At 36.6% G+C, this 23,084-nt stretch overlaps 1 protein-coding gene across 1 annotated transcript in view; it reads right to left on the bottom strand.

Moving 5' to 3' along the window:
* The window catches only part of ERP44 (endoplasmic reticulum protein 44), a 47,675-nt gene that overhangs the window by 14,489 nt on the left and 10,102 nt on the right, over positions 1-23,084 (bottom strand). Inside the window, exons 2-6 of the mRNA XM_036401612.2 lie at positions 13,771-13,843; positions 11,935-11,974; positions 10,408-10,523; positions 1,386-1,570; positions 863-978 (exon numbers count right to left, since the gene is read on the bottom strand). Coding sequence (XP_036257505.1) covers positions 863-978; positions 1,386-1,570; positions 10,408-10,523; positions 11,935-11,974; positions 13,771-13,843 — 530 coding nt within the window. The remainder of the gene's footprint in view (positions 1-862; positions 979-1,385; positions 1,571-10,407; positions 10,524-11,934; positions 11,975-13,770; positions 13,844-23,084) is intronic.

Here is a 23,084-nt window from a genome sequence, read left to right as displayed (position 1 = left end):
TTTCTACCTTGATAGATCCTCTCAGTTTCTCTGCTATTCTCTACTACATCCAATTAAAAAAAAAAAAACAACAAAACTCCTGAGGCAACTCTATGCAGCTTAAAATCTGGCATAAACCATGCAAATTCCTGATTTTGCAACTGTGGGTAGACTGGAAACCACTACAATCACATTAATGACCAATCACTTCCAATTGGGCAGTGCTGGCACATTAAACACTGCAGAATGAATCTAGATTTTAATATGCTACTTAAAAACTGAATCACTCCCAATCTATTCTTCTTCCACTGAATATTTTGAAATACCACTGTAAATCTGTACAAGGAGAAATCTGAATTCCTGTAGATTTTTCTTCCAGACTTACACTGTGTAGCTCACCAATGCAATTTTCTAAGCTATTACATTGTGCAGTGACATAAAACTTGCATGGAAAAGACCCAGGCACAGAAATTAGGTATTTTGGAACAAGGCCTGCTCCCTAACACCAAGAGGAAATGAGTAAGCAACTACATTCCACAGAGAATGAAAAAAACCCTCTCTCTCTAATAATGCAGGTTTTTTGGGACACAAATGTCTACTATTCCCCCACCCAAACCTCCTCAGGTACATTTCAACTATACTAACAAAGAATGGTAAAAAAAGAAAAAGGAAGCAAAAAATAAGAGTTTAATTTCACAGCAAACATTAAGGCTAAGAAGAGTTTTGTCCTTCTATCCCTCCAGTGTATTTATCCACTAAGGTTTAGTCTCTTCAGCTATGCCACACTGAAAATAATAAAGAAGTCTATTTAATAAAATTATATAGACCTCATGAACAGAATTTCAATAATGAAGTCATGAAATCAAGAAATTTCAAAACTTACCCAAAGGCAGAGAGGAACACACAATCATCATGCAAAATATTCGCTACTCTTTCAAAGGTTCTGTAATTATCAGAGTCCTTTTGCTCAAAGTACCCAATAATATTTCTTCTGCTGCGCTGTAAAAACAAAGGTTGAATTATAACTTGCATCAAATTATCAAAAACGGTCATTACTCCCTACAGATATTAAATAGAGAGATGCCATTCATTCAACAGTCAGTGAATACAGAAATTATTTCTTTTTTGCCTTTCCAATATTCAGAAGAATCCTTGTGAATATTTTTTTGATGAGGAATATTAAAAGTATCTTGTCAAATACAACACATGAATCTTTTCAAATTTTTAAAAGCAAGATAAATAACTTAGCAGAGGAGTGAATGCAGCTCAACGTGACTACACTAATTTTTAATATTGCAAGTGATCCAGTTTTCCATTCAGTTAAAAAAAACCCCACAAGGTACTGACCATTCCACAGCTCAACATTGAAAAAAAATTTGGAAAAGGAATAAAATTGAAATACTTACATCAAGAGAACTAATTTCTTCCAAATCCTGGACCTCCCGAATAGGGTTACTTTTCTGCTGCCTGATGTAATCTGCTATTGCTGTCACAGATCTCTGGCCCCTGTATTCCCTCTTCATCATCATGCCATTCCGGAAGAGCTTCAGAGTTGGGTATTTGCTTATCCTGTACCTCTGAGCTATATCAGCTAAAAAGGAATGAAGAAAATAAAAGCAAAGCCCTACAAATACAGAAATATACTGAAGACGGTTTCTTATGTGTATATATGTCTGCCTGTATATGAAATCTCTGAACCAGCAGTTCTGTATCTTTAAGCAACAAGATGACAAAACAAAAAAAAACAAACAAAAAAAAACCACCCAAAAAACCAACCAACCAGAAAAACCCCCAACAAAAACAACCCCCCCAAAAAACCCCAAAGCAAAAGCTCCAAAACCGTTCACACCTATATTCTTCCCATGTACTGATTGTCATAAAGGAAAAAATTACCAAAATCTGCATCAAGCAAAGACTCAGCTTGGTCATGTATACTCATTTAGTACACTTCCTACAAACAACTAGGAAGGCAAATTTAAGAGCATAACAAGAACATAAAAATCTTCAAAGCTTGCCAATCTCAGTTAATTAACTCACTTGAGAAAATATTGATAAAATAAATCGTCTCCTATTTTTCTTCAAACTTAGGATTTTCACCTCAGTTGCAATGCTGGAAATATAACTGTCATGTCTAAAATGTTTGAGAATGTACACCCTGAGCAAAGTATTTTTTGAAGGCTGTGAAGACCAGAAGACTGCTGTTCCACTTCTGAGATGTTCAGGTTTTGAACAAACACAAAATTCCAGGTTTCTAGATTAAGGCAAACACCTCTCTGGTCAACCAGTATCATCATTCCCTCCAAGACAGGTCTTCATTCACATCTGTACATACAGTCCAGTCTTCTTCCAGACTTGAACTACACAAAGCTTCACAAAACAAAGTAACATGTGATTGGCATTAATCTAGGATAAGAGCACTAGCTATTTTCACCTTTATCTAACAGCTCAGTTATTTATTGATTCACAAGACTTACAAATATAAAAGAATAAAACCAGAAAGAGGCCTTACAAGAAAATTAAAAGAGCAGCAAAGAAGAAAGCTAAGTAGAAGCAATATAAGTTTCCCACACATGTGCATCCAGTGCCCTTACAACCACTACTAAGGCACAAATGTAGTTCTTCACCACACCCCACCAGAGTTCTTAACATGCCCCTTTGTCCCTCTTCCACTTTGCTAAATCATTGGGACACAGCAAATTGCAATAGGTATTGCAGCTAGTTCCCAGCCACATATTGATGGGGAAGCTTACACATAACCAGCAAGTGATTCATGGCACATTGAGCAGGATCCAGCTGCCTTTGCTATGGTGTAGAAATTTGGTTTGTGCATCTCCAATATTCAGCAACTTCTTTAATCAAAGTTTTTAAGTATTTAATAGCTTTGAATGCTATTCCCCCTTTCAGATGTGGCTGAAGTCCTGCAAAGAACTTGACAATTTTATCAGGAAGAACTGAAGAAATGAGGTAACCAGATATACTTTGGGTTCTTAGGGAAGCAAGAATAAAAACAAACAATAAAGACACAGTATGTAATGTTAGATAGATTTCCAGAAGCACTTTCCTTTGGATTTTGCTTTGCTTAATTATTCCCTCCTGTTCACTCCTCCCCTGGAAATAAATCTAGAAAAAAATAACATCTCACAGACTCTGTGAAAATTATTTATCTTCTTTTACAGAGTGAGATGCAGTTTACTTATATCTCTGGACCTAAACTCAACTAAATGCCCCCCAAATATGCCTACCTTCCCAAGCTACTTAAGCATTTGAGGAGACTCATTCCAGTCAACCACACCCACCACACTTCCCCTTCTTTTCTCTCAAGGAAGGACAGAGGTGGTGAATTCAGCAGACTGATCTATACTTTGGAGACAGAGAAGTTTTATTCAGTTGACAGAGAGAGGAAGGCATTGCAAGTGTGGCCTGTACACATATCCTTACTTTTCATGGACTCCTTACAAGTCACAGTGTACCCTTCATGTCACCTGGATTAGCCCACAGCAGGAAGGCAACCAAATGGGGTCCATGAGCACATGTGGCACAGTACTGAACAATGTGAGAACAAATCCACTCTGACAAAAACATCCCTTCTCAGCTATATATTTACCACAAAGCAGATTTGCTTTCTATCTTACACTTATTTTTTTTAAAGAGAATGGAGAAGTCTAAATTCCAAGCTGCTAGAACAATACTAATCCTATTTGCAGCATTAGTTACTGAAAACAGTCTGTGTACAAGTTGCACAGCTTAGATCAGTCTGAGAACTGAAAACAAAAAAAAACCCAAAAACTGAAAACAAGAGAATAAGAACCAGGTCTACTCCACAAAAATGTTCTCTAACATCTCCCAAGCAAACTTCAAAGTTTCACCAGCTTAGCCAAGTTCCTAAAAAGCTTTGCATCACTATAAAACAGCACAGAATTCAGCCTATCAATTTTGACTAAGAGGCCTTGACTTGTTTCCTAAATATCCCAGAAGTGCATTTCTTAATGCACTAATTACAGATAAAATTAAGGTAAAACATTTTATGTCCCCAGTGACGAGTACTTTTATTTCAAATTAATACAAATTTCTCCATGGAGGATGTCAATATATTCAACATTAATGAACATTAGATTAATAATGTTTTCTTCCCTTAAACTCTACCACATTTTAGTTAAAGTACCTAAGAGCTGCCTGCAGGAAGGTGGCAAGTACAGCAGGAGAGGAATCACTTAATATTTGCTTGGTAGAAGACAAACATCTGCAAGGCAGGCATTTGCTGCCCTTCTCCCTGCTGACAGAAGGACCTTTGGTCTGACAGTCCCTGAGTTGGTCCAACCTTGACAGGGTCTGACAAGGGACAAGGAGCACAACATGTCAGGGTTTCACAGAAACACACTGAGATTAGTGACTCCTCCTGTTACAGACCTGCACAGCAAGAGAACACCAAACCCCACACTTCTTTGTCTCACAACATGGACTTCTCCCTCATGTTATTTCCACAGCTATAGGAGGATGCAAGGGTTGAAGAAGGGGCATTCAGAGGGTCAGGCAGGTTCTCCAAGTACATGCAGGTTCTGCAGTACCTAAGGATGTGGATCTTCATCAAGGGCTGAAGTTGTGTAAAAATATTAATGGCAATAAATGCCCACTGTCAAGGCTGAATTCAAACATTATTTCATAAGTCAGTACCTGCATGATCTTTACAAATTACATTGAGATTCCATGAATGCTGATATTTGAACTAACACAGAGAAATGACACTCCTACACAAGTAAGTATTTGAAAACCATCTTTTTACAAAAAATAAAATGCAAGTACATGAAAAACTGTTTGAATTAATTCAAAAGTCAAATAGAGTAAACCTTAAATGCTTCATTAAGCCCTGGCACTTGATACAGGAAGAGTTAGCATAAGCAGTGCAACTACAAAATTATATTCTTTTTAAAATTGGAAATACACAATGCAAATACATGGAATATTGTTTGAGCTCATTCACAGATTGCATTAGTTATAGTAAATCCTAAATTAAATTTAAAAATATTTCCTGACATTCCCACTGCCAACTTTCTGATGAAAAGAGGTATTTGAAACAGACAAGGGCAACCTACCTACAAAAACCAACCAACTCTCCCAACTACAACGTTATGACTTTTTATTTTCTTCAGATATGAAGGTACCTAAAAGGAATAAGCCTTGTGTTTGTATTTTGCTGAATTAATCATTAAATCATAAATCTAGTGTTTACCAGAATAGTTTCACATTAATTATGATAGGAAGCTACTGACATACTTGATCATCTTCTTCTCTTCTACAAAACAAACTTTGATCACAGCAATGACTGCTGGATTCAGATGATCCTCCTCTCCATTCTGCACGTTTACCTGTTGACATTCAACCATTTCCAAACTGCCCAGACTTTTTTTTTCCACTATTCATTCTGCCAACTCCAACACAAATGTCTTGCAGTTGCTCAGTACTCTTCAGATATGCACTGATTGGTATTTCTCCTGAGCAAAGCTCTGTCTTACAACAGGGAAGAGACAGCAGTTCTTGTTTTGAAACAAACTTTTCTGTGAAACCTGACATTTACACTCAGGTTTTCTAAGACAGTCTCCCACGTCACCTTCTGACACAAGGATCTGAGCAAGACCCTCTAAGGAAGTAGGATTTGTGAGCCATATCTCTATGGATCATTTGTGATCCATATCTCTATCATATCTCTTGTACTGTCAGCCATTTCTCCAGAGCATTGTGTGTTCCTCTATTCAAAGGAATGCCAAAGCCCATTTTTTTGGGGTGTCAGGCTTTTCTCATGGTGTGTACACACATTACCCAAGCCACAGCTCCAAGCAAGCACACAGCCAGTGACTTGTTTCCCAGAATGCTTCAGACTCCACCATTCTAGGTTAACACCACAAGTCACTATCCAAAATTCAGCTAGCTAGATATCAGATTACATCACCAAGAATCTCAATTCCACTGCCACCAAGTTGAAATTAAATGTACAGTGAATAAAGTGTTGTAAAACTGCACTATATTGAAGAAAGCCCCCACCCACAATGTAGCTAAGAAGGTCCTTCCCAGTGAAGGCCCAGCAGTATTTACAAGGGTTACCATTAACTTAGTACACTGCTCTAATTTTTCAGGGCCATAATTCACACTATGACTAAACAAATATTTAGATTTTAAATCTACAGGACTGGTTCTCAAAAAACATGTCCAGTAGGATTTGAACAATATTGATAGTTATCCTAAATGCCTACCTCATCATATAAGGCAGCACCTGAAGAATTCACATGCTGAACAGAGGACTATAACAGCCTGAAAAGTTATCTGAAAGAAAATCAGAGTTTCAAAACTCAAACCCTGTAAAAATAACTTCTGAAAATACTCAGTGTCCCTTTTTCTAGAGGAGAGGGGAGTGGTCTCTTTATGTTGTCTGAGAAAGAGCAAGCACAAACCCAAGCTACTGCATTTCCTAACTTTGGTGTTACATGATGGTGGTAGGAGTTGCACAGCTACATATAGGGAGAGCTCAAATTTTCTGGATCTAACACCAATCTTTATTTTGTGTGTCAAATCATCTGAAGTCTTCCTCACCCTTCTGCAATATCTTCCATCTCAAAAATAACAAATCCTTTCAGCTGTTTATTTGAAGCTGGAATGACCAAATGAGTATTCTGCTAGCTCACCTGAGATCAGTCAACATCTTTTGAAGTCCCTCAGGCTACCCACTAGGGCACACTACAGATGACAAATGAAGTCTGTCTTTGATAGGTACCTTTTACTTTCATAATACACCATAAATTCTCCCCAGTTCAACTACTGCTCTTGTGACACTTGCAAGAAATCATAAGCCCTGGTGGAATACTCAGAAGCAGAATTAGAAAGGAACTTGGGAAAGCATATAAACTAAGCATCCTACTCCAATGATTGTGATACTGGAGACTGGTATGATGGACCAAAACAGGTAGGAGGAAAGCAATCAATATTCTGTATCAAACTCAGGTAACAGCAAATTTAAACCACCTTCTGCTGCAAAGGAGCATTCACAACAGTCATGCCTGCTCTAAGCAGGGCCTCATCAGTAGGCATCCCATAATCTTCTTTGACAGACTAACAAAATCACTCTCCTAAGGAGTGCCATCAACAACCTCTCCAAATCACTTACACTTTTTATTTTACCCAAAGATAACTCTCTCAGACTGATTTTTTTTTTCCCAAGCAAAGTGACAAGAATGCAATGAAATCCTCATGCTTGTTTAGAGGTTCATTTAGAGTTCCTTTAAGAACTTCCAAATTTGTTATCATTGAATTCTTTTGCTTACCAAAGGCACAGTAGCAACACAATCTCATCTCTGCAGCCTAGCATTAGCAACATGAGCACACATTGCAGGAACAGCCAGTCACAGAGAGCAGCAGCTCACACAATTTAGGGAAAATACCACTCCCAGACACATCTGGAGTGGAAGAACAGTTCCCTAAACAGTCTGTCCAGCAGTTAACATCTCCTTACATCCCCTCAGTGAGAAACTGATTTATGTTTGGAGGCACAAAGATCTATTCAAACTAGCTACTGTTTTTTATTTAACTCAGAAACCAAAAGAAAACATGGCGCAGTAGAACCAACCCCCCAATATATACACTTCAATTGACAAGAATTTTGTACCACAGCTCCTAATGCTGAATTTAGAGAAACTGTCCAAAATATAAACTCTCCCCCAGAGAAACATGAATTCTAGATTGCAATATCCACTCAGAGAGAACAGAAACATAGGAAATCTATTGTACCAAGTGAGTTTTCAACACTGCTGCTTAACATAAATTATTAAAAACACCCTGAAACACAAGCAAGAAAAAAAATCACCCAAAAAACCCCAAAGCATGAAGCAAAACCTTCCTAATAACATCTATGCAGTAAGATCTTCTGTAATTTTATATGGAAGATCACTTTTACCAGGTATTACTTGGATGAGAGGTGTCTAGTATTTAAGATAGCTGAATTAGTAAACTGAACATACCAAAACCATCAAAGATTTTAACAAGACACAATGTAGCAGAACTCAGACATTTTTAAGTTATAAAAGGATGTGGTCTTGGAAAAGCAAAGAGTACCTGCTTTAACTACCTGCTCCAGATTTACCTTTAGTCTACGTTGCACACCAGCTTAAACACAGCCTGGTGACTTTGCCTACATATTTCAGGTATAATTATCTTCTACAATATTACCAACTAGTGTAAAATATAACACATACAGAGACTTAATATAGTGTTAATATGTATATTTTGTATTTTATCACATTAGGGACTGTCACTTTCCAGAAAAAACATCTTTATATTGGCTATAAGAGCAGACAGAATGATGGTTTTGTCATTAGGCATCAAACATTTGGCAGTTCATCAATAATTCTCTTTAATTTGCTTTACCCTCAGAAGCTGGTGTGAGCTGTTGGGCCCTGCAGTGTGCTTCAATAATAGTGCATTAAATAGAAAGTATCTATGCCTGAGTAACCATTCTGAAAGCTGGTTTTGAGTGGCCAGAAATCAGCTATTTGGATTCCCTACAGAGTCTTGGCCTCAAAAAGAAGCAAATCATTTGTAATGCAAATAATCCACCATCTCTAGAACAACATTCTAACAGCAAATTACTAGTGGTATGAAATCTACAGACATAACAAACCACCAAAATATTGACATAAAACCTCTAGTGTTGTTAAAATATGTAAACACATACAAAAATATAAAGCTAGAGTAAAAAAATCCCAAACCACTAGCAATCTCGACACCAGCATTCAGCAAAATATTACAGCAGGCTCAACCTTGATAATACAGTAATATCTGCTTTATTACTAAAAAGCTGCTATTGCACACATTAAAATCCAAGTTAAAACACCTAAAACTTTAGGACATGCCAAATAATTGTGTGCCATAAAATGTACCATTGTTTAAAACCCAGCAAATAAATACTAGAAACTAGGAATGAATGACATGCACAACTCTGTTATTTCAATTCAAAAAGGCAATGTAAATTGCCTGTCATTAAAGGATTTTATTTTTAATTCTCACATTTTACATCTTCTGCAACAGCAGTCATGCTCATCTACTTAAATTAAGGACAAAAAAAAATGAATACAGAGAATTAATGGTATTCCAGAAATATAAAGAAAACCCAAAACTCCTGGCTGCCTCCTACTACTTAGCCCCACTACAAGCACTCCCAGGAGGGATGACAATCTCTCCTGTAGCAACTCCTCCTCTCAGCTCTCTGTAACAAGCAGCAGTTACCTTAATTCAAAGAGCATATGAGAGGATTAAGCAGCAAACATTTAAAGCATTTCAAACACTTGGTGGGGGACAAAATAAAGTTTTCTTGACTACAGCTGCTAAGACAAGAACATCTCATAGCTAAACACTGGGCATTCAGCTGCACAGATTCTCTGAGTTACTCAAGCAACTGAAGCTACAGCAAGGACTTCAGCAGTTAATTTAAACCTCGACTAAAAAACACAACACAGGCTGATTTTACCATGGTCTTTAGAGAGAACTTTATAGAAAGTTTTGTTGTCATTATCTTGACATGAAAATATGAGGCAATTTCCAGTGATGTTTGTCCTTACAAATTAACAGTTTTGTAAAGCCCAAATAGTATAATCAGTATTGATTAAACTGAATTTCTCTGTTAATACTCTTTGGGAATCATAAGCCACTGTTAAGAAATTATTCCTAGAAATGCTGGTCTCCAAGAAGCATAAAATAACAAGCTGATCCAACAGTGTAATAAAATTCTTGGTACTATCCATTTGCCTTTCAATGTGCAGCAGAAGTTCCTCACATTTTACTTATTAAGGGATTTAAAAAGAACTTTAGGAATTAGTACCAGCATAAAGTAAGATATTGCATATAATTTTCATGTCTGGGCATGGGGAAAACCCACCCCAAACAGGGAACTGTTTGCTGGCATGTGCAACAACAGCAGAGCAAAGCTCTGATCCCTGCCTGGCTGTGTGAAAGGAAACTTACAGCCCCCACCATGACTCCAAAGTGGAAGGAAGATCTGATCAGAACATATTCTTCATGCTAACAGTGGAAGGTTACCCTTTCCTTTTCTTGGTTGTGAAGACCTGCATCATTTGTTGCACTAGTGCTTCTCTGACATGTGAATGAGCCAATTCAATTTATAATCACAGCCCTATTTTCCTCATTAAGTGAGATAGGCTGAACTGATAAAATAAAAAAGGATGTTGATGGATGCAATGAGAATGAAACATTGGAAATTGCCCTGACAAATTTGGAAGGAGAGGTTTGTTGATATATTAAAAGCAACCCTGGGCTAAAGGACGGGCCATCTACAGCTACACTTTGCACAGCTATTTAGCATATTTCTCAATACAGTTACTAACTTGGTAGCAGGACGGCACAGAAAAACCTAAATCAAGATTTACTTACAATGCTGATCACAGTCTACTCTAGCAAACACCACTTGATTCTTATCTGGATATTCTTCTTTGATTACATTAGAAGCTTCCTCAAAAATAGGATGCAGCATTTGGCTGAAGCGGCACCTGTAAATAGAACACAAAATCATGACTTCAAAATATCACTTTGAAATATTTCAGTTGATGACTACTGGAACATTTCAATCTTTGAAGGAAAAAGAAAAAAAGAAAACAAAGAAAAGCCATTGAAAAAAATCACATCTACATGTAATCATCCCAGTAACTGAGTGGATAAAAATCAGTTCAAAAGTAACTTGAATGAATCAGGTGCAGAAAAAAAAGTAATTCTGAAAGAATACATAGTTCAAGATACACTCCCCTGCTTTATCTCCCTAGGAAACACCATTAATCAATTAGAAGCCTTTAGGAAATATATTCTATTCAGACAGTATGTTGTTAATTTTTCTACCTGAATTACCCCATGGAAAGTGAATTTAAAAATGTAGTAAAAGTTGTTCCTTAGATTGTTGAGATTTAAATATTCACCAACACCACCTTCAAGAAATATCACGGGTAATTTTCTGTGGGTCAACAATACAAGTTATAAGTATCATGTATTATATTATTGCTCAGGTTTGGCAGAATTTGAGCAGACTACCTTTACAGCAGCAAGAACAAAGAGAACCCTAAGGGTCCCTTCTTCCAGTAATGTCAGATTTTGATGCAAATTTTCTCTTCTTGCCCACAGAAAAGGTGGTAGGATTGTAAAGATGCTTCAGTGGCTTTAGGGAGTTTAGGGTAACAGTAGTGCACAAGCAAGCCCATTACAAATATGTCAACAAAATTATTTTATATTGTGTCCTTCCAAACATATGGCAGATTTTTAAACTGGAGATGGATAATGGCACTGTAGAAATTGTAAGAATGAGACTTCAAGGAGTAGACTTGCAATAAACCAGCCTGCACTGAAAACCACCTTAAACATAACAGTGACAGCCTGGGGATGCAGTTATGTCTGCAACAGCAAACATGTAAGTGAAGAGCAAGTCTTGCTCTCAAAATGCCAAGAGACCTGAAGTCCACCTTCTGAAAAAACCTGACTGAGCAGCTCAGCTGCATGCTACACATTTATGCAGCATGTACATGTTACCATGTATATGCTACAATGGCTTCTTGACCCCCATTCTTCTCCACACTTAAAACAGAGAACCTCCATGACTAAAACTGATCTGTTCTCACTCATAAATCAGGTTACATCACAGACTGGCAGTGTGCTATGTTGAGGGATTATTGCTGCATGCCTAAAAGTAATGATCGTAATTAAGGCTGCAATGTTTTAAAACTGTAGCCCATAATAATGTGAACCAAGCAAGCATAGACAGGAGAAGCAATCAGGACCTAAACCCAGGAAAGAACTGGTTTGAAAGCAAGAGACTACTGTATTTTCAATTAGAAAACTATAGCCAAACATGATAGTTTTCAAAAGACAGAAGCTTAAATATAAAAAAAAACCAAAAAAACAACTTGAATAACTTACCAATCAGCATAAAAATTAACTAAAGCAACATCTGCATTGTCTGAGAAGAAAGAAAAAGAAAAAGCCCAATGTCATATTGTGAGGCAAACTTCTCAGTTCTTTTATTTGAGATTATAAAAGTATGCAAAAAAACTACAAAAGCAAATATTTCTAGATAATTCAGCATAAAGCTTAGTCTGGTTGCTAGAAAACTGCTGGGGTAAATCTCATCTGAAATATAATCTATAACAAATGGGAAAAAGATGGAAGAGGCCTTCAGTCAAGTGTTCTATTGACTTTATTGATATATAAGATAAAAAAAAATGTAAATACTTAAGGCATTAAGACACACAAAATAATTAAGTGACACATGCAGCAAAAATTATTTCTGGATTCAAAATTAAGGCACTCACATCCAGAAACTGAACTCTAGTAGCTCTTAAGCACTAGCTCTAGTATTCATAAGTGTTAAAAATTAGTTAAAAGCTGAAATCCCAACTATTTGGGGTAGAAGACTGAGAAACAGGCAACCCGTCTGTGCAACTTGCTCTGGTTTCTCCTTACTTGTCTTATTTAACCTGGATACTATGGCAAAAGCTAACAAAGAAATTTTCAGTCCCCAAAACCAGAAAAATAATAAGGAACACTAAAAAAATGCAGTACTACATAAATACATATAATGAAGTAATGAAGTAAAGTCCTTATGCATTCCTTTTCACATATTAAGCAAAAATTTAAAAAAGGATAAATTTCTGGCCCAAAAAAGAAGTATTATCTTTATAGAATATAATAACTAACCATGCTTTAAATTAATTTTTAGTAGTAGTACTGACCTAGACACTGAAAAAAATTGAAATACATACTCAAACTACAGAATATCAGCCACAGTTTTATAAAGCAGAAATGCTGACAAAGCAGAAAACTGACAAAGCTACAGAGAGTTACATGTGAAGATAAGGATGCTTAAAGCCTGGAAAAGACAACATGCTCATAAAGACAACTCTTGAGTAGGCTGGAGAACACCACAGTTTGATTACAATTATGATGTTAAGATTTTCATTATCAGCAAGGGATGCCAGTGGTGAATAGGTAAATAACAAGCACTCAGAAGTTTAGGGTCACCTCCAACATATAAAGTATTTCTTGAAAGTACTGGGATGAATTTCAGAAGCATTCACACTTAGCATATATTCCCTTTTGTGAATTACAATGTATAAAATAATTTTATATTTTCCACTGTAGAAAAAGTATTTACAAACAGCTCTCATATCACAAAGCAATCTCATATCATAAGGCAGGTTCTAGTCCAGACCTTAATAAAGATTTTTCACCCTGGATATATTTGAAACAATGTAATAACTTTTTCCTGCAAAGACAACCAGATACAGGCAAGTTGTATACTTCTCAGAGGGAAAGGTTTCTGACAAGAAACACATATCTGTTTAAATTAAAGATTTCCATTTTATGAGACACCAGAATCAGGACAGTGCTTAACCTGAGAAAAGGCAGAGCTGAACAAACAAGATACTTAAGGCCCATAACCATGGGTTTCACTTGCTGCTATTTTTGGGGGGGGGGGAAACTTTTAAAATGCCCTCTAGACTAGTTTTGGTTATGCAATCAAGCATTCCCTTCTGCAAACAAGATAACAGTTATTTTCTTAAGACACTTCAAATTCTCATTGCAATACATTAGTTCAGACAGCTAATTTCAACCACAGGCATTTAATATTTCTAAGCCGATTGCAATTCATATATTCAAAGCTAGGCTATGAATATTCATTTAATACCACTGCAATATTCACACAGATAAGTAACTGCAGACATACAAGGAAAAAAAATTATTCGAAGTACTCACTTAAAATGTCATCTATATTTCCACTATCTAGACTTGTTATTTCACTTCTTGCTGGATTAAAAAGCCAAGACACCTAAAAAGAGAAAGCAAACCAGTAAGGTATGTTTCAGCAGTAAAGTAGTAACTGATGTGTGATTTTTAAGTGTTGGAGTTCAAAAGCTGGAGAAGAACAGTAAAAGAACTGTAATTCAGTCAATGCATTTCAGATGATTGCAGTACTACAAATATACAAATGAACTACCAATATAACATACTTTCACATTGAAAGAAAAATTAGTTTTTTAAATACCATTCTCTATTATGTAGCTAGAAATGTTACAGGTAAATCTGCACCTTTAAGAGTAACTTATATTCATAACTTCAGTCTGAAGTAAGAAATGAAACCCCATTTCAGCAACCTCACACAGGTGGGCACGTAGGTTTTACCCAGACACAAGTAATTCCTTCTGTCACTTAGAGGACTTGCCTGACAAAAAAGGTTCGCATTAAGTAAAGCCTCAGCCACCTGCATTTTTATTGTTGTTTTAGGAAACTATTTCAATACATCTAACTCAACTAGCTACAGTCTTTTATCTCTTCACACTTCTTCAGTCCCAGCATGCGATAGACTCATCAGACTGTAAAAACCAAGACACCACATCAGCTAAATCATTCAATTACAAAGCAACCTTTATATTACTCTTAATGCAACTCTCATAGCAATACACAGTTTTATGGATGGACACTCATTTTCAGTGCAACTGGCCCAGATCTTTATTTTTCTAAAGTGCAGTGGAAGAAATAGGAGGTAGAGTTCTATTCCAGGTGAGAGAGTCATCAGTGAATTACAATTTATTTTTGCTTTGAGAGAGACAAGCATGCAAATGTTTGAGTAGGATAATATAGATTCTTGTCTGGGACATGAGTGTTTCCATCCTGAGTAAGCCAGTCAGAAAGTCATCACTTCTGTAAGCCCAGTCAGAGCTTGGACCAGACTCTCTGCTGTGATGGCTTCATGGTTTCAAGTAATGTATGGTTCCTCAGCTGACAGACGTAATAGCAAAGGAAAAGGAAGGGTTTTGGAAGAGAAATGAGAAGCACAGGTCAAGGAGTTGGGCAGAGATCAGAGATTCACACAGATATCCCACCCACACTGAGATGCAGCAGCACACACATGCTATTGATGTTCCCTTTTTTACTCCTTGAGGTGGAAACAAAATCTGCCTATGGCTCAAGAGGCACCAAGGAAAAACATAGCTAAAAGCATAAAGACCATCCAAATAAAACCACACAGAGCAGCTGTATAGCAGGAACCAGTGATATAAGGTTCTTTGCATTTATGGAAGACCTTGAGACCTATCCTGAACTTATAGTAGGACCATGACTACAAAGAACAAGCCTCCAGCATATACCTGCCTTTGACACTGTTTACAATTTATCAAAAAACTCATTTAATGTCACACACCAAATTTTGTTACATTTATTACAAGTGTATATGAAATATTGCCAAATTGGATCCCTGCTTTCCTTAAGATCAGCTTCAAAGATGGTAGGAAACTTCTGCAGTGAGACACTGTTAAGAGCTCTAAAACTATCACAGTAAATCACACACAGGTGAGATTTGCAGCAATCAATCATTTTCAATTCTTTCTGATTTGTGGATCACTAATCAGAAAGATTACTAATGTGGATCACTAATCACTTCCCAGTGAAGACAGTGATCCTTTCACATTTCCCATATGGAGGCCCTTGGGTAGCAGATAACTCTATCTTGCACACCAGCTGTTGGAACACAAAATATGTACCAGTGCTCCTCTCTTGGTAGTTGAATAAGATGCCATTCTTAAATGAAAATCTAAGAATTGTGGTGGAGTTTGCACAGTCTTCCTGTGGCATCTCAACTGCTTGAGACAAGTATCTGAACTATGGCTCTAAGACGACTGTAGAGAAACAGAGCTGTGAGGTCCAGAGATTAAACAGGCAGTGTAACAATACAATCTGCCAAAAAATTATCTGATTAAGCAACCTATGCAATGCACAAGTTCAAGCAGGCCAGTGTTCAGGGAGGTCCTCTGAAGATGCTGGCATTGCTGACTAGTGAGCAGCAAGAAGGTAGAATCTGCCTTTGGAATGAGAAGCTACCTGTATGGACCCAGATCCACACCGGCCAAATTACACCCAGAGAAGTAACAGCTGATGGCAACCCTTAGTGCAGACACCTCCCCATCACCCCTTGGGTGGTGCATGGGATGACAGCTTCCATGATGTTGCTGGGGGGAGGTTCTGGTAGTAGAAGTTATGTTTGTAACATAAGGGGTCAGGTCAGCATGTGCTGGCACAGGTTTTACTTGTACACACAGCACGTGTTGCTTTGTTGCAAATGTCAGGTTTGACCTAACTTGAGTACAATTGAAGCAGTAGCTACAATTAACAATAACAGCTGAAATATTGCTCTAGACAATAATGGATAGGGTATTTCAACAATAATTTTCTTGGCCATCATCTGATCCTACTGAAGGTGACTTTGCAAATTCAATGTTCTAAGGCTTTAGCTGCCTTGCAAGGCCTCAAGAACCTCTGATCACCCTGAAAACCACAGAGTTACTTAAGCTGCTTGCAATCTTGGACAAGGTTTGTTTACAGAGAAAATCCACACAAGCCTCTAGAAAGCAGGAACTTTTCAGTAGCTGCACACAAGCTCTGCATCACCATTCATACTTGAAGAGAATTTCCATTGTAGGTCTTGGTGTAACTATTTTCACAGGAGCTCAGCAGTAGCACTTCATATTGTCTAAACAAACCAAATGGGTAAGATAACAATTTCTTAAACACTCCTGGCTTTTTCTAGTATAACTTTCCAGCACCAAGACAAATCTTATCTAATAGGATAAGTTACACATAAATTAAACATAACATAGATAAGGGTATTATTTGCAGTCAAGAAATAGGCTCTGTTACTTAGCAGATATACTTCATGGATCAGGAACTGCAGTCATATTTGTAGATTGTCACAACACACTTAAAACACATTTAACTTGCAATGCAAATATTTAAGGGCACCATGAAAGCACAGGACTTACTAACCAATGAGATCCTCTTCTAGACTGTGCTATGTGCAAAAAAGAGGAATTAAAACTAATACTTCTTTATAGCACAAATAAATTTTGTGATTGCTTTCTTGACTCTTACTGTGGAAATGTGCATGGAAACGTGCAAGCTGCGTGTACTAACACATTAACACCAAAACCAAGCATCTTCATGTATTGAAGGTGAAAAACAAATTAACCATATACCCTATTGTCCATTTGTATTGCAGTAGTGGAAAAATACTAAGACCACCTTCCCCCAAAAGTTGCACAAAATCTGAGATAATTGAAATACTTTTCCCACTAGTAGTATGAAAATTTCTGTTTCATCAAATATATTCATAATCACGTTCTCAAACATTTTATACTGACTAAATAATTGTGGGTGCCAAACTTTTAATAATAAGTAGACAGACTCATGGAAAAAAAAGCATTCCTTGAAGAAATGTCAATAAATATGCAAGACACACTCCAGGCTGAAGCTTTCATTAAGGTATAATGCCTGTAAGGACGAAAACACCTCCTTTTGACCCAGTAATCTTGCTGTCCTATGGGATGCAAGAAGATTTATGATATTACTAGTATTAATATTTATCATAAAGGAATACAAATTTGTATTTAATTTCTAAGAAGCTACACTGTTTTGAGAATATTTTCTGACCTTTTTGAGGCATGTGCTTGATACCCATGAGCAGAAAACAAGACATTTTTGAGGAGATAATTTCTGAATATCAGCTACACACTTTATAAAAGGTATTGAACATAAGTCCTGAAAAACATACTGGCTAAGGAAAGTATTCAGAATTTTTCACTTTTAAATGCAAACTTTAGGTTCCACTGCTCATAGCAGGACATATGGATGATGGTTCATATTCGTAACTGAAGTAAAAAAAATAAATTTCAAACTGGCATTACAAGATAGCTACAAACTCATTGAAGAAAGCATCTTGAAAAAATAATTCAAAAGGAGAATTGGTTACTGAAGCGCACCTGAAAACAACTCAACTTTCTGCAGTTACATTGGATAAAATTAAGTATTTTTTATATTTCTATTTTTTAAACATACAAACTGAATATCTGATGGTAAAAGTAAGTAGCTATGAAATAAAAATATTCTAAAAATAGAGTAGGATATAATACTTTAAATACTTGAGTGAAGCTGCTCAAGTTAGATTAGGATATTTATAATCTACTCACAACATTTAACACTACAGAAAAATGACAAAACAAATGTAGACTGAAACAAGCGAATGCAGAAAGCTTTATGCACTTACAGAATACATTGCTTGAGGGAAAAATCAGGAACTGAACAATGTGTTCACAAAGATAAAATTTAGCTCATATGGGGGAGGGAAGAAGAGGCAATGACATACACTTTTACTCTTCTGGTCCTCAGAAATACTGTCAAATAAAGCAGGAACATCATGGCTCAGGTTCCTGGGAGTTTCTGAAGATAACAGTGGTCATGCTTTTTCTGGGAAGTTTAATTAGTACAGATATCTTAGTGTTTCTGATCAAGATTTGGTCCTCACTTGAAGTCAGCCAATGGCTTAGAGAGCCAGTAGCAGTCACTTCTGAGGAGTAATTAGATGAGATTTATTCTGATTGTTTCCAATGAAAGACCTCAAAGCACTGCTGGAAAGTCACTATGGTCCTCCCAAACACACCATGCAATGTCACACAAGTATCCTCACACAAAACAAAATGCCTGGACAGAACCTATTCAACCTATACCCAACACTGAACCTCTGCCAGGTGTCACACCACTTTCCCAAAGAGGAAATAAAAGCACACATCCAGTTTCAGCTCACCTTCTGCTAACAGTATTCCTGTTCAATTGCCATTCCACACATACAATTAATAAAGCCTGCTGGTTACTCAAGAGATTTAAATCAACCTTTTATCAACATTTTACCAGCACTATTTAGTGTTGTTATTTCTTTAACTGCTAACTGGAAAGGAGAGACAGACCTATAGTTTAATGGTATTTCAAGTGTATTATACTTTACATGCCACTTTATTGCAGAAGATTTTAACAGTTTAAATGTGCATAACCTTAAAATTGAAAGAAAAGGAAAAAAGAACCTGGTCTGTTGCATTCTAGTTCTTTGTGCCTTTATTTTTTAATGCACATAATGAAGCAGAGGTCCTCATTTCTAAAGCAAACTATCTGTAGAATATAGAAAATGTATTCATGAAGCATTATGATTTCTAATTAGTACTACACCTGCAAAGCAATCAACAAGAACAGCCTTCATTTTCACTTGCTAAACTTTTCATTTACCTTTTCCTCCTTCTGGGAAATCCTAAAGGCAGACAACTAAACCATCTTTCTCCCCTAACACAAAATCATTTTACATTTGGCAACCAGGTCTAGCCCACACCTAATCCAGATTGGCATGTTGAAGTTACTACCTGAAGTCCAAGTCTCTCAGGACCCTGCTGCTGACTTTCAGTACCTGAGTACCTCCTTTTTTATGCATGCTGCTGATCTGCTGCTGCTCTGAGGTCTGCATTAAACTCCTGGACAACAGGAAGCAGACGGGTTTACAGCCTGCTGTAGGATGATTCAAATTGAAAGCAATCCCAGGAGACAGCAATGCCAAAGCTGGCTAGACATTGTAAGAGCCTCTGAATTTTGGCTTCAGAACCATCAATCAGGAACATCTTGCTGGCAGCATTCCCAGAAGCCCCATAATGAACCACAAAGTTCAGAGCAAAGAGAGGTAACAGTAAATAGAGAATGCTGAAGGAAAATAAAAAAAGAACATTATTCACCCTCTCAGTGAGAGCAGTTCAACTCTTAGTTGTCACCACTTAATTTCAGACTGTGCCCAAATATTTTCATAACTTTGACTGACTGTTGCCATCCCTGGTGAATATGCAGGAGTTTTTTTACTGGTAAGGTAATCTGCTTTCATTCTAAGACTATGAAACAAAGATCTATTAGTTCAAAACATTAACTAACGATCCCTTCTCAATTACATTCAAGTTTTCAGAGCAATTTTTAAATGGGTAACAAGAAATAATTTCTTATAATTTTTCACTTAGGAACTGTACCTTAAATTTAGTCAGGAAAATTTAAAATGCTCAAAAGAAGCTACTTAAAACAGATTTAAAGATTGCAGTTACAAATGTTCAGGAGAACAGAGAAAAAACTTCTAACTAAACAGAAATATGGATAATAAATAATTAGAAAAGTAAATCTGCTTCTTCAGCCTTGATAGACAGTTCACTTTTATGCTGTTTTAGCCAAACAGTGCTGTAACTGCATAGAGCTAAGTAGAGACCATCATATGAAAAAGAAGTCATGCCATTTTTTGTCTTCCACATATCTTGTTGTCTGCTCCCATTTTAAGTGTGTGGAAGGAATATTTGGAGTAGGTGCATATCTTATTAATACTGAAAAACTTACTTTCAAATGAAACTACTGGAACAGAAAAATTCACAATTTATAATGCTATCTTTGAAAATCCAACTCATATTGATTTTACAGGCCAAATTAGGAAAAAGAACTCGCAGCTAATGGTTCCTAATACTGAACTTAGCACACAAGCAAAGGAGTTGAAGGATTGTCCCATTTGACTGGGAATGGTTCAGAGCTGCAGAGATCTCTCAATGGCATGATACCACAGCACCAAGGATTTCCAGAAAAATGGCTAAGTTAATCTCTTAACAGTTTGTGAACTATCATTAGAAGACACAAGATGTTCATTCAAAAAGTCCATTGCGGAGATGAGAATTAAACATATTTATCACAACATGCAGTCCAATGCGTAGCATTTTTTTCCACAAAGCTATTAGTAGCAGAACCATGCACCCAAACACAATTCTAAAACTTAAGTCTCTGAGCACAAACCTATGGATCATGGTCTTTTACAGAAGTGTTTAAGCAAGGGTTCAAAAAAAATGACATGAGGTGTGTCTAAAAAAATGTCACTGTGATAAGACCTGTAATTTATTTCCAGTTAAATTATTTGTAACATTCAGTTATTTCTCTTGGCCTTTAGGGAAAAGAGTAATCTCCATTCAGGGTTATAATCCACTGGTTTCCTTGCCTTATACATCTACACAGAGAGAGCACAGTCCATACACCTTAAAAAGATGTAAACAGATGTCTGAACATCTAGATTAATTTGTGAATGATGTTCAGAGTGCTCCAAATCTTCACAACTAGGAATCTACCTTAAAGCCTGTTTCACAGATTTAAAACTACAAATTCAGCTCCCCAGGAAACAGCTGAAAACTCTGAATCTTTATTTTTGAAATTATTTTATTTGCCAAGCTGCTTCTCTTAAACAAGCAGCTAGAATTCCCCTGAAAAAGAAAGGTCACATTTGTGCAGCCTTTTAGGAAAAAACACCTCATGTTCTGATAACTCTTTCTTTTCCATTTTGCCAACTGCTCTGATTATTTGGCAACAATACAAGGATACACTTTCAAGCAGGAGTAACACACATAAAATACAAATGCAATCTCCAAAATGATTAGCACAAATTAAGCAGCTGTTGCTGTGTATGAAAGCCAGCACTCTTAAGATCCTCAACTTGTTAAAGCATGATCCAGCAATATGAAATAAAGAGCAGTTTGGTCTTGTCAAGACTTTGGTAAGGCTGGCAGAGGAGAATAGTTTGCTGCCCCTTTTCACTAAATCAAGGAAAAAGGTCTTGTTCTCTATTTTGGCCACTGCGATTAAATGTAAAACCCTCTATAAAAAAAAATTTGTTGTAGACAGTTTAAATATTGGAGACTGTGTACTTTTAACTCCATTCCTCATTACAAAAAGCAACACATTACCCTGCTATTCATTATAATCTATGGGCTTTCCTGTGCTCTTTATTATAGTTTTTACACAGGGCCATTGAAGAACAAGAAATTAGCTTTTTTTAAATAATACAAATGTATTTATGCTTTGTTCATTTTTGGACTGGTGATGAAAATGCATATTAAAATAAAACAAAAACTTCTACATCCTTCTGTGGGATGAGTGGCTGTGGAATTCAGAATCTCCCCTTTAAAGTATAGATGAAGAAACCAAAAGTAGATGTGGTGTTTCCATCAGAATCTGTATTTCTAATGTCACATGAACGTTTGCTACCTTGGAATAATTTGAAGTATTGAACATATTAGTGGATAACAGAATTTTCTATCCTTGCTGCCTGCACACATTCTACTGGCTTTAAAAATAAACACAATTTCTATTTTGAGAAATTTTACTACATATTGAGCTTATTCTTCAATAAGACAAAACCAACTTTTTTTAAAGTGAAATGATCAGCTTCAACACCTATGCGCTTCTAGCTGCTTAGGTTTTTATTAATGACACAATCTAGTTACAATACTGAACACATTTTTACCCTTCTTCTCCAAAACATCAAGTTCTCCATATCTTTGCCTTATCAAGAAAGGTGGGAACTTTAAGTAAAGACAAACCTGTTCAGTTTTACCTTTCAGCTGGAACTTGTTTTAAGAGTGTGTATGAATTACCCACTGCTCAAATGCCAATATAATATGACTACCATAAACATACAGCAACTAGCCCTCCACGAGAAAAATATCCACACTGGACATGACTCTAAACCATGCAGCTGAGACACTAAGTTAAGAGAAAAAAAAAAGTAGAAAAAGCAACAAATAGACAAACAAAATACTTAAATGAAAAATACAGCTGCGTCATCTAGTCCACCCAAAGGGATGCAAAACATCATACTGGTTAAACTTGCACTCTAAAGGGAATATAAGGGAAGACAAGTGGACAAAGCCAGTTTCCAATAACTTTAAACTGGAGTTTAAACAATGGTACAATTTAAACTGTAGTTTAGTGCAGCTGCTTGTTTGTACCTCTGAATAACAAAATCCCTGTGAAAGCACAGAATCACAGCCATTGTGATTCAGCTCATCCTTGTTTGATGCTGAAGGTGATGATGGTTAGAACTAAACAATGGAGCAGTGCAGCAAACTATGGATGATTCTGTGGCAATTAGCAGTTCAACTTGAATTCTGACCCTCTTCCACTTTCACTATTACACAGTCACGTCATGCTCTGCAATCTCCACCACAACGAACCCACCTGTAATCACCCATTTACTAACCTCAGATCCAGAGCTTTCAGCACCAATACTACCAATATCACTATGTCTCTCCTTGTGCTACAGATTTTACTTTTCCTTCCACATGACTGAGATGCCACTTTTCCTCAAATTACCTGCTAATACTGCAGCAAGAGGCTAAGGTATTGTTTGCACAACT

Source organism: Molothrus ater, chromosome 1, assembly GCF_012460135.2.
Source record: "Molothrus ater isolate BHLD 08-10-18 breed brown headed cowbird chromosome 1, BPBGC_Mater_1.1, whole genome shotgun sequence".
NCBI classification, from domain to species: domain Eukaryota; kingdom Metazoa; phylum Chordata; class Aves; order Passeriformes; family Icteridae; genus Molothrus; species Molothrus ater.
Note: the sequence above shows the minus strand (reverse complement) of the source record. Positions and strands in the feature narration are given on the sequence as shown.